At 39.9% G+C, this 19027-nt stretch overlaps 1 protein-coding gene across 1 annotated transcript; it reads left to right on the top strand.

The window, feature by feature from the left end:
* The first annotated feature begins 2164 nt into the window (after nucleotides 1-2164).
* On the top strand, nucleotides 2165-17932 carry GRSF1 (G-rich RNA sequence binding factor 1). Its single transcript, XM_027087475.1, has 10 exons — nucleotides 2165-2594; nucleotides 5129-5285; nucleotides 6327-6482; nucleotides 6881-7024; nucleotides 7817-7952; nucleotides 11932-12116; nucleotides 13062-13183; nucleotides 14733-14868; nucleotides 15525-15600; nucleotides 16572-17932. The coding sequence occupies exons 1-9, from the start codon at nucleotides 2238-2240 to the stop codon at nucleotides 15572-15574; spliced, it is 1443 nt and encodes a 480-aa protein (XP_026943276.1). The 5' UTR covers nucleotides 2165-2237; the 3' UTR covers nucleotides 15575-15600; nucleotides 16572-17932.
* Nucleotides 17933-19027: the final 1095 nt, after the last annotated feature.

Raw genomic sequence — 19027 nt, 5'->3', positions numbered from 1 at the left:
ATGGATGATGGTTTTGGCTATTAAGAAGATGAAGGCAAGATTCTGTAAATATGGACAGAATCCCTAACATGTCCCCAAATTGTGATTTGTAGTAGTGATAATCTGTTATGAAGAGCTAACCCATTTTCCTTCTTGAATGGGAAATCTAAGGAAAAAACAAACTCTAGGATTCCTAAATCTTTCAGAAGTTCCCTTCTCTTTGATATTCCAGGTCCATAGAGCCAAGCCAATCAGATTTTTTCCTGTTCTTCACTTTTTTTGGTGAGTAAAGGGTTTTCTAGGAAATACTGAACTTTCCTTTCCCTAAAAGTAGGCCAGAGTAAACAATCAAACTTTAAATGCAATAATCTTTCATACTTTAAACCAGCTGTTAAAAACAAAACAGGTCCAAAATGGAGTCACTTATGCTAAGCCCCACATCACCAAACCTAATTACACTTTTGGGCTTTTGCAGAAATGGAATCTTAAACTAGTCAATCAGGAATTACCTGATCAGCACTAGTGAGGTAGTCTTCCCGATGGACCCCAACTACGCCCTAAAGGAAAGCAACCTTCACACAACCAATTCACTTTTTTTTTTTTTTTCTTTCGGTACGCGGGCCTCTCACTGCTGTGGCCTCTCCCGTTGCGGAGCACAGGCTCCGGACGCACCGGATCAGCGACCACGGCTCACGGGCCCAGCCGCTCCGCGGCATGCGGGATCCTCCCAGATCAGGGCATGAACCCGTGTCCCCTGCACCAGCAGGCGGACTCTCAACCACTGCGCCACCAGGGAAGCCCCCCAATTCACTTTTTGCTAGTATGATTTCCTTGTCCCGCCCTCTTCTGCCTATAAAAGTCTTTCATTTTATACAGCTCCTTTTTACCTACTAGATGAGATGCTGCCCAATTCCTGAATTGTTGGATAAAGCCAATATCTTTAAATTTTACTCAGTTGAATTTTTTTAACACAACTAATCTGAATGTCATTTTTTCCCTTTTAAGTCATTATCAGTTTAAGATGAATGCTGAAAGGATGATTGACATGATCTTTGGGGTTTGCTTTAAAATAGTCCAGATATTTTAAACAAGAGAGAGATGAAACAAGAATGAAAAACGTTGATACAATTTCTGAAATTCTAGAAGTTTATTATACTTTTCTTTGAGATTTTCCACAATAAAAAGTTTTAAAATTTTAGCTTTTTCTATTTTTCACTCTCTGAACTTCCTTGAGAGGGGTCCTGGCCACCGGAGGAGGAAAACTGCACAACCATTCCTTCGCAAACCTCTGCCTGTCTATTCCTGAAACCTCAGGAGGGGCTTTAATCTTTGTTATACAGGTTTCACCTGCTGTCCGAAAGCAGAGCGTTCCTATGAAACCTTTTGGAAGCCAAAATGGCATAAAGTGAGGAAGCAATTACCCTAGAAGACATCTTGCTAAGGAAATAAAGCACAGATGTTCAAATACACAGTTCAAAGCTATAGCAGGGAGATGCTGAGTACAGTGTCCCAAGACAGAGCTTGGCGATGCCACTGCAGCCTCTACCACGGCTGCTGTAAAACAAACGCCGACTACTATTTTAAATTTTCGCCTTTTCCCATAAAAGTGAAAATCACATTTCTTTCCACTAGCAAAAATAGGTACTAATATGGGTCTTCGGTAAAAGCGAAGCGGCCTGTTGTGAACTTTCTACCAGCGGAGGAATACCTGTATTCGTTATTAACATATAACAAGTATCTATAGATTTCATTTTAAAACAAAGAAAGCTGGCTTTCCGCACATAACCCAAGCTGGGGGGCGTGGAGGGGGCGTTATTAAATCTCCGCCAGTATTATCCCAACCTCTTTTTATAACCAGAGTATCACAATTCCTTCCAGGAACGTCCCTTTTGCCCCTCACGTCACAAGACTGTGGAGAAAGTGCAGAGCGTCGGTAGATATCCGTTCCAGGGCTCAGCCCTCCAGAGAAGGAAGCCTCGTCCTCTTCAGGCCTCAGTTTCCACCAAGTGAAAGAATAACCGGGCGATCATACCGGCCCCCGGCCCCTCCCGGCCCGCGGGCAGCCCCGCCCCGCCCCGCCCCGAGGGCGGAGACCGGGCGGAGCAGCGCGCTCTCCTCCGCCTCCTCCCGACTCGCCGCTGCCCCTGGTGCCGGCGGCGCATGTGCCCGGCAACCCCTCCCCGGCCCTGGATTCCACTTCCCCTCCGCTCACGCTGCAGCCGCAGCCGCCTTCAGGCCCCGCGCCGCCTCCGGAGTCCATGGCCGGGACGCGCTGGGTGCTCGGGGCGCTGCTCCGGGGCTGCGGCTGCAACTGCAGCAGCTGCCGGCGCACCGGCGCCGCCTGCCTGCCCTTCTACTCGGCCGCCGGCTCATTCCCCTCGGGAGTCTCGGGCCGTCGCCGCCTGCTGCTGCTGCTCGGGGCCGCCGCGGCCGCCGCCTCTCACACGCGGGGCCTCCAGACTGGGCCTGTGCCGGCCGGGAGGCTGGCGGGGCCTCCCCCAGCGGCCGCCTCCGCCGCCGCCGCGGCCGCCGCCTCTTACCCGGCCCTGCGCGCCCCTCTGCTGCCGCAGTCGCTGGCGGCGGCGGCGGCGGGCCCGGCGCGCGGTTACAGCCAGGTACGTGGGCGCCGAGAGGGGCCGCGCGCGGGACCCTTCCCCGGCAGTGCGCACGCGCCCCCGCGCCCCTCCGCGTGCGCCTCAAGTGCGCGCCCGGGGATCCGCGGCACGCGCCACAGCCCCCCGCCCGCTCCCACCTTCACCCGCCCAGTCCTCCTATTGGGCCCCAGAACAAGGGACGGTCTCCCAGCGCTCGGGTTTTCTCCTTGTTTTGTTCTCCTCTCGAGTCTCTGGTCGGTTGGGCAGTGTAAGTGTGGCTGGGGGTGAATGTTGAGGCCTTGTTTCCCGCCCGCCCATGGTAGGTTTTGTGAGGCTGTTGACGCCCCCACCGCGCATCTCTGTCGCTCTCCGCCCGCAGGTGGTGAAGTTGGGAGGCCGGACCCCCGGAGGGCTGGGACTCTCCGTGCCGCCCGAGCATTAGGCCTGGGCGGCCCTTGGTGCGCCTCGCGGCCCGCTGCTACGAAGGTTCACGCACACACTTGCGTGGGCTAGGTTTGTGGGGAGGGAGGCTGGACCCCAGCGCTCTCCTCGCTCTCGTGTCCCTTGGGAAAGGCGGGCTGCCCCAGTTACTGAAGGTCACCTCTGCACCTTCACTTCCTCTGACAGAAGGTCCTTTCGGACCGTGGGTCACCGCTGATGGGAAGGACAGTTTGGAGACTGACATTGGGGGAGGGGGACCGAGGGTAGGGGGACCGAGGAGAGGAGGCGTCTGGGGCTGAGGCGATGGTTTGGGGACGCAGGAGTGAGTCTACAGTATTTTTTTTTGAGTCAGTGTATGCTTTAAGTACTCACATTGCAAATGTTTTGTGCCTCGTAGGAAGCTTTCTTTTCTGCTTCTTACGTGGCATCTGGGAAATGTCCGCACACTTTTTGACTACCATGTTCCTGATGCCTTGGGTCATATTATTGTTAATTCAATTTGTGCTTCTCCTTGAACTTAGGGAAACTGGGAAGCTAATCAGCGTGGCTGCTGTCTGCCAGTGGCTGAGCTAATTGATTTGAATCCTGGCCCAATACTTTCTGCTGCCCTTTTCAGTGAAAGCTTGTGATGCTTATGGAATTCTGGGAAAATGGGGAATGTTGCTCTTATTAAAAAAAAAAAGCAACAAAAAAACTGTCTCTAATAAGCCTTTGTGACCTGGTTACTCTCTTTACTTGATTATTTTTTTCTGTGAATTTGACTAGCATAATGATCTGTTGAGGCTCTGCCAGTAAGTAAGCCTCTGTGCTTACTTTTATTATTGATTGCATAAAATTATGTGTAAATTTCCATGAAAATGATGGGGATATACAAAGGAGTGAAGTATCTCTCTCTTTAGCCCAATAGAGTGCAAGTCATTTGACTTAAAGCCTGAGTTGTCTTCCCATGTTGATAATTGAAGTGCTTGTTGCATTCTTATTAAATAATGTATGAAGCCTCTGCTGGAGGTTTACATTTATCATTTACTCCTTAAAATTAGACATAAATCTTCGTGTAAATGGTAGGATGGTACAGAGAAATCTATTTCCTTAGCCTAGTAGAGTGCAAGTCTTAAAACCTGAGTTGTCTTCCCTGGTTATGGTTGTGCTTGTTGGAATCTTATAACATTTCGGTTTTTGTTTAGTGTTGTAAAATAGAGTTCTTTGGGTATGTCTCAGGCTCCTGTTACCTCACACTACTGCTGTTGCCTTTTGTGATCTTTCCCTTATTCAGTTGGTCTGACATACTAGTTGACAAATTAATCTTTCCAAGCATCCTGCTGTCTTGTTATTTACACACTTCTAAATGTCTTTTATTAGCTCCCCTTTGCCTACCAGGTTAACGACACACACTGAGCTCAACCCTCAATTCCTCTGCTATGTGGTACCCAGTTTTTTTTGCCAGCTCATCTTCTTTGGCTCCTAATTGTACCCTACAGTTTAGCCAAATGGAATTATTGCTGTTTTGCAAATGGGCTTCTGTTCATACTGTTTCTTCCCCTCACTTCTCAAACTGGAATGCCTATCCTTTATATATTTCTCTCAGAATTCTAGCCTTCCTTCAAGGCTCATCTCGTATCATGTCTTGATTCTTCTGTTGGTGCTCTGTTATGAATTTCTATAATATCTTGTATCTTAATTATAGCCCTTAAAGCATCTGTCTTGTGTGCTTGTCTTAGTCTGGATGGTACGCTTTTTGAGATGAGGGCCTAATTATGGTGTGCTGTGATTAGGAGATACATATTTGTTAAATTGAAGGGACCCCTGTTGTCCTGCCTTAACTAAAACACTATTATGAGGTGTACTTCGGGACTGATGAATTTAAAAACAAGCCTGGAATAAAATTTATGTCCTGCCAAACCATTAGGCTATACATGCTTGTTGCTTTAGGATGTACAATTTAAGCCAAAATAGGATGAGTTAGATTTGTGAATTTTACTTCTTGCCTCTGAAATACTGATGGTCCCCAAATAATAATATCCAGGGTGTTAATTTGTAGAAATAAACTTTGAAAATAAATTTTCTAAGTAGGTTGTTCAAGAAATATTTCTACATTTCTTCATTTCTCTTGGAAGGAGTCCAAAACTACCTACCTGGAAGACCTTCCACCTCTCCCTGAATATGAATTGCCTCCGTCCAAGTTAGGAGAGGAAGTGGACGACGTTTATCTCATTCGAGCTCAAGGATTACCGTGGTCGTGCACTGTAGAAGATGTGCTTAGCTTTTTCTCAGGTATATTTTATGTATGTTTTGAATATGTAATTTCATCTGACTGAAAGGTAGTCCCATAAAATTCAAGTTAGGCTGTGCTGTAGACATCTTATTTGATGCATGGGAATTGTCTCATTCTGGCTGGTTACATATGCATAGTGACATCATGTGTATCATTTGTCATATATACCAGGTTGAATACCGAAAAAATTTTAATGTTAAAAAACTACATGATGCAAAACCCGTTTTCTCTGAAGTTTTAATACGTACATATCAAAAGGTGAAACCTGTTAGCGGGAATGTGTTAGTGAGAATATAGATTGAGTAGCTTTTTATGTAATAACATACATTTAGAATACAAGATCACTTAGCAAGTGATATAATTCCCTTAATAACATGTTTGAAGGTTTATGCATCTGTAGTTAAAGTTTCTGTATCTGACTGATTTTTAATTTTCCTCCCTCTTAAGAAGCCTTTAGAAGGTGTTGCCTTAAATGTTCTAAAACAATGTAACTGTATTAAGTACCTGATACGCATTTGTGTGGATCAAGCAGTTTATAAAGCCACTTACATCTTCAGCTTGCTCCCAGTATAAGTAGTGTGCAGTATGGGGATGTCTTTCTTTGGTAATGAAAAGGGGGAAAAGTTAAATTATTCTTATAGGAGATATATTAGAGTTCTTACGGATATGATCATAACGAAAGAAGACACTTACGCAGAAACCGTATTTTAATTTCTTAAGTGATTTGAAACTGATTGTAGAAGCATTTGGAAGTCCATATTACATTTTGTATTGAGCCTAGCCTGATTTGCCATTTAATGATCAGGGGGTCATAAGCTTTTGTGCTAAGGTTCGCTTATTTCTCCACATGGATCATTTTAGAGACTAGCAGCTCATCAGCATTTGGACGTCTTCAGTGATGGGGGTTTGTGTAAGGAAAATGACAGGCATTTTGGATATTGCTTTGTTTGGGTTTTGGAAGATTGCAATTCTAGTGACTTGTATGATTGATCTAAAACTTTGATTTCTGGTTTTAATTGATTTTACTCACATACTTTCAGACTGCAGAATTCGCAATGGTGAGAATGGAATCCACTTCCTCTTAAATAGAGATGGGAAACGAAGGGGTGATGCCTTAATTGAAATGGAGTCAGAGCAGGATGTGCAAAAAGCCTTAGAAAAACACCGCATGTACATGGGGCAGCGGTATGTGGAAGGTATGTGAAGTCGTGTTATAGCTTTTCGGGTTCATTACATTGACTGTACTTTTCAAGCCAGCTTCATTTGATCCTGTATTAGATATTATGAATAGTGAAGTAGTTAGATTCTATGAAAAACCCTTTTCCAGGGTGTGAAAATGAAGCACACAAATAATCTCAGTTTCTTATCTATAAAATGAGGGTGTTGACCCAGTTTACTTCAGAAGTTGTGATGTTACAGCTGGCGCATAGTAAATACTTGATAAATGTCATTTATTATTTTCTCCAGAGAAGTATGTAAGGTTAAAAATACTAGTTTTTAGATTCCTGGATAACTCACCCAGTGTGATTATTTTTTTAATGGCTTCTTCCTTTGTTATGTAAATATTGCATACCTTTTGTGCTCTTTTTCTTAGTATATGAGATAAACAATGAAGATGTGGATGCCTTAATGAAGAGCCTGCATGTCAAATCTACACCTGTGGTAAATGATGGTGTGGTTCGTTTGAGAGGACTTCCTTATAGTTGCAATGAGAAAGACATTATAGACTTCTTCGCAGGTGCTTTTCAGTTATATCGTGTTGGGGCCTCATATCTTTTCCCCCCATTGTTTCCTTCTTTATCTTAGGTGAACCTTCTCCTGGTAACTGCATGCAGTTATATTAGGTTGTTTAGGGGAGAACTCTTCACTTGGATTGCCAGTATTTATAGATTATATAAGTGTTTTGATCTAAAACACTGATCTTTGGGGGGTGTCATATTTCAAAATAATTTAATGTGGAGGTTTTTTTTTTTTTTTTTTTTTTTACTATTGAGGAAAATATCCTCTCATGAGAGTGGCTGTATTTGTCTTAGACAATAGTGATTTATATGATCTAAAAGCATTAACATCTAGGGAATTCCCTGGCAGTCCAGTGGTTAGGACTCTGCGCTTTCACTGTTGAGGGCGCGGGTTCAGTCCCTGGTCAGGGAACTAGGATCCTGCAAGCTGCACAGCACGTCTGTTTAAAAAAAAAAAAAGCATTATCATCTTAGGGGTAAAATATGCACCAGTAGTGATGTTAGTCTAAGTCTCTGTATATAACTAATGGCAAAAAAACAAATTGTGTGTTTTAGATGGACTGCTTGGACCCTAAATGTTCTGGGAATGTGTGGGTGTTATTAGCTTTTGGCTGCATAATAATTTTCTTCCCATTAGGCATGTATTCAGCTTTGGGACTGGCAAAATAGGCCCACAATTTTACTAATAAACTTAAAAAGAAATTCTTAGTATTTGAATGAATGTGTTAAGTCTAAGAATAAAAAAGCTTCTGTTAGCAGCACTAATTTGTAATAATTTTTTGACATCCTAGGACTGAACATAGTAGACATTACTTTTGTCATGGATTATAGAGGGAGAAGAAAAACAGGAGAAGCCTATGTGCAGTTTGAAGAACCAGAAATGGCCAACCAAGCCCTTTTGAAACACAGGGAAGAAATTGGCAACCGGTGAGTGAAGCAGATACTAATGTTGCAGAAGGATCATATTGGCCAATACACTGGGTCGTTTTGATGAATGCAGTATAATATGACTGTAAAATTATCTAAACACAGAAAAAGTAGAGAGAGTAGTATGATGAGCTGTCAAATGCCCATCACTTAGATTAACAAATTCTTAACATTTGTTGTATTTGTTGCATCTGTTTTTTCAGTATGCATCTTTAAGAAAACATTTTTACATTATCCCAATATTATCACATTTAACAAAATTAGTGATAATTTATTATCTAGTGCCAGTCCGTAATCACATGTTCCCATTTATACCCAAAATGTCTTTCTCCAGTTGCTTTTTTTTTTTCCCTCACCAGAATCTAGACATGGTCCATACGTTGTATTTGATTGTTATGCTTCCATTTCTCTTCAATTAGAGCAAATCCCCATTTCCTTTATTTTTATGTTCCCTCTCCCTTTTTATTATTATTATTTTTTCTTTTGGCTGCATGGAGCAGCTTGCTAGATCTTAGTTCCCTGACCAGAGATTGAACCCAGGCCCACGGTAGAGAAAGCATGGAGTCCTAACCACTGGACCACCAGGGAATTCCCCTCCCCCTTTTCAAGATGCAATTGGCTTTTGAAGAAATTGAGTCATTTGTCCTGTACAGTGTCTCACGTCCTGTGTTTATCCTTTTGCTTCCTCACAGTGTCACTTAACTTGTTCCTTTGCATCCTCTATTATTTCCTGAAAACTGGAAGTTAGACCTAAAGTCTTAGATTGATTCAGGTTAACAATTTTGATAATAGATACTCTATAGGCAATACTGTATACTGCATATCACATCACACTAGGATACACGTAGTGATGGGCTGAGTTCATTTCTGTTTTTTAGTTTTCTTTATTTCTTTTTCTCTTTTATTTTACTCTTTTTTTGTGTGCTCATTTGTGTTTTAACTTTGGGGGAGTACTCAAAAGTGTCAAATTTTAATTCATTGTCTTGCTTGTTTTCTGACCTTTTTTCTTGAATTCTTTGAAGTTTAAAAAAGTCATTCCAAAGTCGTTCTATTTCAGGATCTACGTATAGAATTGGTTCAAAGGTCTTTATTAAAAAATTTTTAATGAAGAAAATACATGCAAAACACACACCGCCCCCCTTAATTTTCTTTCAGTACTCTTCATATTTTTTTATAACTGGGAACACGTCAGTAATATGTTTTTATGTGGGAACATCAAGGCAGTGTATAGATCTCTTCAGTAAATTAAGAAATGTTGCACATCTGGGTCTGTAAATGCAAAGGATTTGTACAATTCAAGCTTAATAACCTAATTTGGAAAAGCATTGTTGAGAAAAAGAAAACTGGTTCCAGAAACTTGGATTTAACAGTTCCACAGCCAAACAGCAAGTTAGAATTGACATTTAGTTCATTAATTCTCATTAGCCTCTTAGTGAAGTCCTGGGAGAAGTTAGCTCCTCATATATTGTGACTTTTAATATCTTAAACACATATGAATAATTTTCACAGAATTGAATTGTAAGACCTCAAGAGATTGTTAATCAACTGTAAAAAACAAAATGAAACCTTTCTCACTAGATTCTTGTCATACACACAGTTAACCTTTGCATATTTGTCCGCATGAAGCAAAACAGGGTAGAAAACATTTGTTAAAATGTATATGAAGAAAACTTACCTTGGGAGGATTAAATCAGTGACCTGCTCTGTTGAGAGTACTTTTTCATGGGTGAATATCTATGTCCATTTTTACTTTATGCCCCACCTGTTGTCTTTGGACACCTCTGTTTGTTAGCTATCAGAAATAACATGTATGCATGTTTTATTTTAATTTATTTTATTTAAAAAAAATTTTTGGCTGCGTTAGGTCTTCGTTGCGGGCCTTCTCCAGCTGCGGCAAGCGGGGGCTGCTCTTCGTTGCGGTGCGTGGGCTTCTCATTGCGGTGGCTTCTTGTTGCGGAGCACAGGCTCTAGGTGCACGGTCTCCAGTAGTTGTGGCTCGAGGGCTCTAGAACGCAGGCTCAGTAGTTGTGGTACATGGGCTTAGTTGCTCCTCCGCATGTGGGATCTTCCGGGACACAGCAAGATCCGCCTGCATTGGCAGGCAGATTCCTTTTTTTTTTTTTTTAACATCTTTATTGGAGTATAATTGCTTTACAATGGTGTGTTAGTTTCTGCTTTATAACAAAGTGAATCAGTTATACATATACATATGTTCCCATATCTCTTCCCTCTTGCGTCTCCCTGCCTCCCACCCCTCTAGGTGGTCACAAAGTACCGAGCTGATCTCCCTGTGCCATGCGGCTGCTTCCCACTAGCTATCTATTTTACGTTTGGTAGTATATATATGTCCATGCCACTCTCACTTTGTCACAGCTTACCCTTACCCCTCCCCATATCCTCAAGTCCATTCTCTAGTAGGTCTGTGTCTTTATTCCTGTCTTACCCCTGGGTTCTTCATGACCTTTTTTTTTTTCCCATAGATTCCATATATATGTGTTAGCATACAGTATTTGTTTTTCTCTTTCTGACTTACTTCACTCTGTATGACAGACTCTAGGTCCATCCACCTCACTGCAAATAACTCAATTTCGTTTCTTTTTATGGCTGAGTAATATTCCATTGTATATATTTGCCACATCTTCTTTATCCATTCATCCAATGATGGACGCTTAGGTTGCTTCCATCTCCTGGCTATTGTAAATAGAGCTGCAATGAACATTTTGGTACATGACTTTTTTTGAATTATGGTTTTCTCAGGGTATATGCCCAGTAGTGGGATTGTTGGGTTGTATGGTAGTTCTATTTGTAGTTTTTTAAGGAACCTCCATACTGTTTTCCATAGTGGCTGTATCAGTTTACATTCCTACCAGCGGTGCAAGAGTGTTCCCTTTTCTCCACATCCTCTCCAGCATTTATTGTTTCTAGATTTTTTGATGATGGCAATTGTGACTGGTGTGAGATGATATCTTATTGTGGTTTTGATTTACATTTCTCTAATGATTAATGATGTTGAGCATTCTTTCGTGTTTGTTGGCAATCTGTATATCTTCTTTGGAGAAATGTCTGTTTAGGTCTTCTGCCCATTTTTGGATTGGGTTTGTTTTTTTGTTATTGAGCTGCATGAGTGCTTGTAAATTTTGGAGATTAATCCTTTGTCGGTTGCTTCATTTGCAAATATTTTCTCCCATTTTGAGGGTTGTCTTTTGGTCTTGTTTATGGTTTCCTTTGCTGTGCAAAAGCTTTTAAGTTTCATTAGGTCCCATTTGTTTATTTTTGTTTTTATTTCCATTTCTCTAGGAGGTGGGTCAAAAAGGATCTTGCTGTGATTTATGTCATAGAGTGTTCTGCCTATGTTTTCCTCTAAGAGTTTGATAGTTGCTGGCCTTATATTTAGGTCTTTAATCCATTCTGAGCTTATTTTTGTGTGTGGTGTTAGGGAGTGTTCTAATCTCATACTTCACATGTAGCTGTCCAGTTTTCCCAGCACCGCTTATTGAAGAGGCTGTCTTTTCTCCACTGTATATTCTTACCTCCTTTATCAAAGATAAGGTGACCATATATGCGTGGGTTTATCTCTGGGCTTTCTATCCTGTTCCATTGACCTATATTTCTGTTTTTGTGCCAGTACCATACAGTCTTGATTACTGCAGCTTTGTAGTATAGTCTGAAGTCAGGGAGCCTGATTCCTCCAGCTCCGTTTTTCGTTCTCAAGATTGCTTTGGCTATTCGGGGTCTTTTGTGTTTCCATACAAATTGTGAAATTTTTTGTTCTAGTTCTGTGAAAAATGCCAGTGGCGATCCTTATCAAACTACCACTGGCATTTTTCACAGAACCAGAACAAAAAATTTCACAATTTGTATGGCAGGCGGATTCTTAACCACTGGGCCACCAGGGAAGCCCTGCATGTTTTATTTTAAAAGAGTTCAATGTAAAGTTACTTTGTACCATTTATGCCTGTTCACTTTTGCTTTGACATAGATACATAGAGATATTTCCAAGCAGAAGGAATGAAGTTCGAACACATGTTGGTTCTCATAAGGGAAAGAAAACGGCATCTTCTCCCACTGCTAAGTATATAACTGAGCCAGAAATGGTCTTTGAAGAACATGAAGTAACTGAGGATATCCGACCCATGACGGCTTTTGAAAGTGAGAAGGAAATAGGTCAGGATTTGCCTCTTATTGAAACTCATTGTGTCTGCCTTGTACGTTTTGATATTTGTTAAAAAAAATTTTTTTATGACCATGTTGTATCAAATTGTAGATTATAGGACAAAGGAAATTGAGTTAAATGTTTAATTTAATATGTCTTTGAGTGTAGTATGTGCTATGAATACAGTCGTCCCTCAGTATCCCCAGGGGATTGGTTCCAGGACCCACCATGGATACCAAAATCCATGAATGGTCAAGTCCCATAGGCAGCCCTCCATATCCACGGGTTCCACATTCACAGATATGGAGGGTTGAAGATGGTCTTAATTATTTCATTGGTTTTTTTTTTTTAATTTAATCATTTTTGCAGATTCTGTATCAAAACCTGGGTTGCACATATACAACAAAAAGAAGTAAGATGTCAACATTTAAACTTAAGGTGGGAAATGATGTGTGTAGAGAGCAGGATTGTTGATTAAAGTAAGGTGTTTTGTTTGCCTCTGTGTTTAATTATTCCTTTGATTCTTAATCCCAAAGCAACATTTGGAATCTTTAAAAGTTTGATAAATACTTTTTAAATTTGTGCTCTAGGATTATCCTGTTAACCATATTTATTCCTTTTTTTTTTTTCAAAGTGACTATAACCCAGGGAATTTCTCTTGTCTTTATTTTTACGTTCATAATCATTTTTCCGTCTCTCAGTTGTTAGAGAAAGGTACGTTCTTTTGTAATCTGGTAATGGTTTGAGACACTAAATCCTTATGAGTGTTCAGGTGATACTTGTTAGGCAGCAGAAATTTCAGATCATCTTGGCTTTTAAAATTGAAACCCTCTTCGTTACTAGGGTATTTCAAGAGTAATTGAGGATTTTGTCATAAAGGTCATTCCTAATTATAATCTGCTAATAACTTTTGAAGTGTTTATGTTCTTGACAGTGCTTTTTGTCCCATTTCTTAGAATTGCCTAAGGAGATGTCAGAAAAGATCCCAGAGGCTGTTGATTTTGGAACTACGTCTTCACTACATTTTGTCCACATGAGAGGATTGCCTTTCCAAGCCAATGCCCAAGACATTATAAATGTGTGTGGCAGTAAGATATCCAATCTCAGTAGCTTTGAACAAAAGTTCTAAAGTTTTGAACTTCTATTTAGGGAAGGTAGAGAAGAAAAATATAGTATTTCTGCAGTATCTTTGGACAACAAGGTGGCATCTCCACAGTTGTGGGGGCTTGTTTTATTTTCTTTGGCTGAGAGGTGTGGGTTTTATTACATTCTAAGGTCATGTGTATAATGGATGATAACATTTCATAGGTGCAAAATAATATGGCGTAGGTTAAGTATTCAATGTAAAAAAGCTTGGTCTTTCTCTAAATTAGTTCAACCCATTCATTTTTTAAAATTAATTAATTAATTAATTTGGTCGCACCGGGTCTTAGTTGCGGCACATGGGCTTCTTAGTTGTGGCATGCACAAACTTTTAGTTGTGGCATTGAGCCAGGGCCCCGTGCATTGGAAGCACAGAGTTTTATCCGCTGTGCCACCAGGGAAGTCCCTCAGCCCATTCATCTTTGAGTTTAAGAAAAGGAGACTCCGAGAGCATTTGTCACAGGGCAGTTATATACTAGACACGAATCTAGTACTCCTAAATGCCTGGAGTTATCATTACACCATATAGCCTTCTTGCATCCAGCTTCCCTGATTTTTGAGAAAAGGAATTTTTAAAATATTTTCATTTTATGATAGGTACTCTATGAAATGAAAAGATGAAATAACAGAGCCCTTATTGACTTCCTGAACTCCAGGATGTGTGCTTAAGGTAGATGAAAATCTAGGATCCAGTTAGTAGTGGGGCCTCAGAATTAATTAGTAGTGGGGCCTCAGAATTTGTCTTTATTACTTCAAAAAACCTATTAAGAATCATATTTTTACCTAAATGAAGGTTGCACAGTCTCATTAAAGAATTGGTTTGGTTTGGAATATTAACCACTCAGTGTGGTAACTCTGTTTAGGTAGTGCTGATAAGAAACTTATTATCAGCTCCATGTTTGATTAAAACATGGTAAAAATGAATTATTAAGAAATGAAGTGTAGGGACTTCACTGGTGGTCCAGTGGCTACGACTCCGCACTCCCAATGCGGAGGGACCCAGGTTCGATCCCTGGTTAGGGAACTGGATCCCACATGCCACAGCTAAATGTCCCGCATGCCACAAGTAAGATCCAGTGCAGCCAAATGAATAAATCAATCAATATTTAAAAAAAAATAGAAATGAAGTATATTTGACGGACAGTTTTTAGAAACGGGAAAGGAGGTGTGTGGGAGGAATAATAAAAGTGGTCCTTGTTGGTATAAAGAAAAGTTTGATAACTATTGTATATTATTGTATTGTGTATATAGTTTAAGTTCTCTGTGAACAGATACTTGAAATGTAGCCGTGAGTTCTCAGAAGATCAGAAGAGCCAGCAGAGGTAGTAGATGTGTAACTACATTGTTGCTTAAAGAGATTTCCTACAAATAAATTTATCAGGTGTATGAATGAAAGTCTGAAAGAAAAATGCAGAGCCACCAGACTTCTAGAAATTGACCTAGTAACATTATGTTCCTTTTGGCTTCCTTTGTTTGTTGTTTAGTTTTTTGCTCCACTGAAGCCTGTTAGAATCACCATGGAATACAGTTCCAGTGGGAAGGCCACTGGAGAAGCTGATGTGCACTTCGAAACCCACGAGGACGCTGTTGCAGCTATGCTCAAGGATCGGTCCCATGTTCGTAAGTGCTGCCCATGGTTTTTGTTATTTTTGATGTCTATCTTTGTTTACAAATGCCTTTCTCTGTTTTTTGTGGGGTTTTTTTGTTTCTTTTGTTTTGAGAAAAGCCAGCATAAAGCACTTATATTGCAATAATAAATCTTGAAATTCATATGTAGTGCAGGGGGGTAGAAGTAGGGGTGGAGGAATAAGCAGCAGTTTCGCTCACCAGATCACTACACAGGACAGCACAGGCGTGAGAGAGGGGGAAGGAGAAGCCAGGAAACTCTGAGATCAGCAGGGGGAGCTGAGCATCAAAAAACAGGAGATGCTGAAGCTGTGATGACCAGCATCATTTTCTGAAGACAGCACTCAGGGATTTGTCATGATGGCTGGGCTTTCATGGGTGTTAAGTGTCTACAAACAGTACCTTCAATTTAACTTTCGATTAAAGTTCTTAGAATTAGGAAGTGGAGCTTGGATAGCTATGAGATTACAAAAGTCCTAAATATCCATTAGAAAAACCACGGGATGGGAAAAAAAGCCAGGTCATGAAGAAGGCTTCAGAGGTCCCTGCTGGCCTGGGGACAGACACCTGTAGTGTCCAACATCTCAGTGAAAACGATCTGCTTTCAAAAGGCAGAGGGTTAAGAACGGATCCTTTTTTGTCATTCTCAGACCATAGATATATTGAATTGTTCCTGAATTCATGTCCGAAAGGAAAATAAGACTTCCAGGGATTCCAGAAAATAAGGTAAACTTAAGAGGTGCAATTGTGTAAATTATTTTCAGTTGATAAGTTAATCATTAACTCACAGATTTATAATACGGTTGAAAACTATTTTAATAAACATCAAACTAATCATGATAATTGAAGCCTGACTATAGGGAATGAAATTCTCCTGGGAAATAGAATTCATTATGATCATACAGTAGCTTTGAGTATTTTCCCCATTAGAATCTTTTTGCATCATTCCCAACATTCATCATGCTATGTGCTTAAAAAGAACTTTTCATCTTTAGTAGCTGTATGTTATAATACACTGAAAATGTGCCTTGTGTTAGCTTGTCGTCCTATAAAATTTACATACATTTCCTCAGTTCTAAGATATTTTTTAGATATCTGAAACCAGGGTGTGTCATGGATTTGTACACTTAATGTAACACTGCTTCTTTTCCTGAAATGGCGTTATGAAAATTGTCCTAGGAAGTACACAGATTTCGGAGTTTTATCTGTGACAAATCAACTAAATATGTATTGATGTCCCTTCCCTGACTCAGTGCCATGTGTTCTCTTTTTCCCCATAAAATCTTTTAATATATTGTATTGTGATCATTTTTCTACATGTAATGGGGCTTTCCTTTAAGACACTTACCTGTAGTGATTTCTTGAAAACACATGGGGCATTTGTTTACTATAGTTGTCATAGGCTATTTTTGGATATAAAGTCCCACAATCTCGTGGGATTTAAATATTTACATTAGCTAAAATCTATGCAAAATATATTCTGCGCCCAACTCTGAAAATCTGCTATCTTCATACCAGGCTGCAAACACTAATGCCTAACTAATTTTCTTCACCTTAGCTTAATTGGTTTGTCAGATAACTTGCAATAAATCAGAAAGAAAAAAAACTATTGAATTTGTAGTTTTAAATGGTATGGGAACTTGCGCAACACATTTTCATTTTGAGTAAGCATGCAACATTTTTTGTTTTATTTTCAGGATGAAGCAAGAAGCATTTCATTTGCACATCTTTCTTGGACATGGGATCTAAAGTTCCAGGTTTTTAGCAGCAACTGCTAGAGAAACCATTTGGGGGTTTGGGGTTAATTGCTTATAAGAAAAATTCCATAGTGGACTGTTTAGAAAGAAAAAGGAAAGATTCAGTTTGGGATTATGAAATAAACCACAGATTTACTTTTTTGTTTAAACTGTCCAGGATCTGATTAAAAAATCTGGTCTTTATTTTATATGATTAAACAGTTTTCATAGACGATTTGTGACCCAGTGTAAAGACTACATATTTTTATTCAGCGCTGTCCTTTAAAATCTTTCTCCCATTTTAAAAATGATCTGTTTGAGGTTTTGTTTTTTTGCCTGTGAATTAAGAGCTCTGATGTGAAACTTTTTATGGAATGAAATACTGATTATTTTAACCAAATACTCACCAAAGCAAGGAAAGGTTTCAGACCTTTGAACCATTATGGTTTGGCAGAGTTATTTTAATTTTAGGTGTATTTGGTTACTTAGATAGGGGTAGGAATTTTAAAAAAATCAAAACAAAAAACAAATACCACAGGTTAGTGAGTGTAAATGACAACAGTTTGGCAGTTTTATGTCTTTAGAAATGTTTTGCCTTTCTAAGCCTTGTGCTGAAGGCATTTAACATTGGTGCCTGTATAATTAAGGAGGCAATTATAGTCTTAATGTAAAAGTTGTCTGACCCCTGCCCCCCCACCTGTTTTTGGTTTTGGGGTAGACCTTAAGGTGTGTGTTAGTCTCAATACTGTGAAGTGACATGTCATAACAGTCCTGACTGGTAAGGACATTAATGGCTTCACTTGAATTTAAACCAGCTCTAGATAGGAAAAAATCTGAGTCTCATTTGCTTTTTCAGTGGGGTAGCACATCCCATATTTTAGAACAAGTAGGGGTGCCTTGCTTAACTACAAATAGCATTTAATGTATAATCGTGTGAAAGGATTATGGATAAAGCTATATTTCTGTCACATTGTGGCAGTATTTTCTGCTTTAATATTAAACAGCTTGTTATTTAAATATTGGATCAAAATGGCTGGCTTCAAAATGTAGTCATTAATAAACTAACTTTATGTGTACCTGTGTAGGAGAATCAAAGTCCTGTATGTTTTCTTTGCCTTGTTCCTGTTCTCAGGGTGACGTGGTTACCAGGAGATGCAGTTCTAGTTCTTAAAGTTTAATTAGCCCAGATTTCTGAGAGGTGGTATCTGGAAGAGAGATTATGTCTTCTCTCACTTAATACATAACCATCTTTGATTACCAGCTAAGATACGGAATCACTGTACTGTAAGTAGTCAATAAATGAAGGCTTGTTTCAGGCTGAAGATTACCTAAGAGTATTTATTTTGGAGTGTGTGAATCAACCTAGTACATTTTTATTACATCAAGTCCTGGTATATTATTATAAGAAGAAATGGTTAATTTGTAATTGTGTTTGCTTTTATCATCCTATAAGAGCATGATTCAGTCAACCAGCTTAACATCTTCCGTATTACGACCTAAATAGAAATGTATTTTCATATGTGGTTGAATGTATTGAGCTATAAGAACTGGTGTCTGTAGCCATATGAGCTACTAGAATGCGATCTTTTCTTTCTCCCTCTAGCAGTAGGTCTGTGGAAAAAAATCTGTAGTGTTGATTAGGATTGGGGTTGGTGAGGAATTAATTCATTTGCAATTACTTTATTTTAAACCTAATGAGGGACTTCCCTGGTGGTCTAGTGGTTAAGACTTCATGCTCCCAATGCAGGGGGCCAGAGTTAGATCCCTAGTCAGGGAACTAGGTCCCGCATGCCGCAACTATAGACCCGGTGCAGACAAATAAATACGTAAAAATAAAAAAGATAATGAGTTTCCCTTGCACATCTCTCTGAAAAGAATGAGAGCAAAGCATTAATATATTACGTGGTGGGTAAGCTTGAAGTGTGTATCTTCTTGTCACACTAGTGGCCAAGTTCTCAGAAAAAAGGTGGGCATTCTTGGGAAGTCATCTTATGAATTCATACACTTTCCTGTACTTCCTTTAGTAGGTTATTGCTCATAATTTACATTAGTAAATGAATAATTGCTGACAAGGCAAATTACTAGAAAATTACTAGAAAGGGAAGAAAAACAGATAATAGAATAAAAGTAATCTTTTATTTTTATCCCATCTAAAGACATACTTCTCCCTCTTGAAATTTGACAAGACTGGATTATGCATCATCATTTGCTATTGAAAGAAATAATGACAATGAATTTTGCTCTTCTCTTTGGGTCCTCTTTGTCTTTATAATTTCCTTTGTGGTAAAGCTCTCAGAAATAGTGGGGTTGGATATGTCCAGGTTACCCATATCCTGCTTTGGCTAGCTCAAAGGAATTGCAAGGGAAGACGCATAAGGAGCATGTAAATACCAAGGAGAAGATTGTTGAAGATTGTG

The sequence above is a fragment of the Aethalodelphis obliquidens genome, unplaced genomic scaffold (assembly GCF_003676395.1).
Source record: "Aethalodelphis obliquidens isolate GAN/ISIS:26980383/991018 unplaced genomic scaffold, ASM367639v1 scaffold59, whole genome shotgun sequence".
Classification (NCBI taxonomy): Eukaryota; Metazoa; Chordata; class Mammalia; order Artiodactyla; family Delphinidae; genus Aethalodelphis; species Aethalodelphis obliquidens.
The sequence above is the reverse complement of the archived record's forward strand: the minus strand, read 5'-3'. Positions and strand labels throughout refer to the sequence as shown.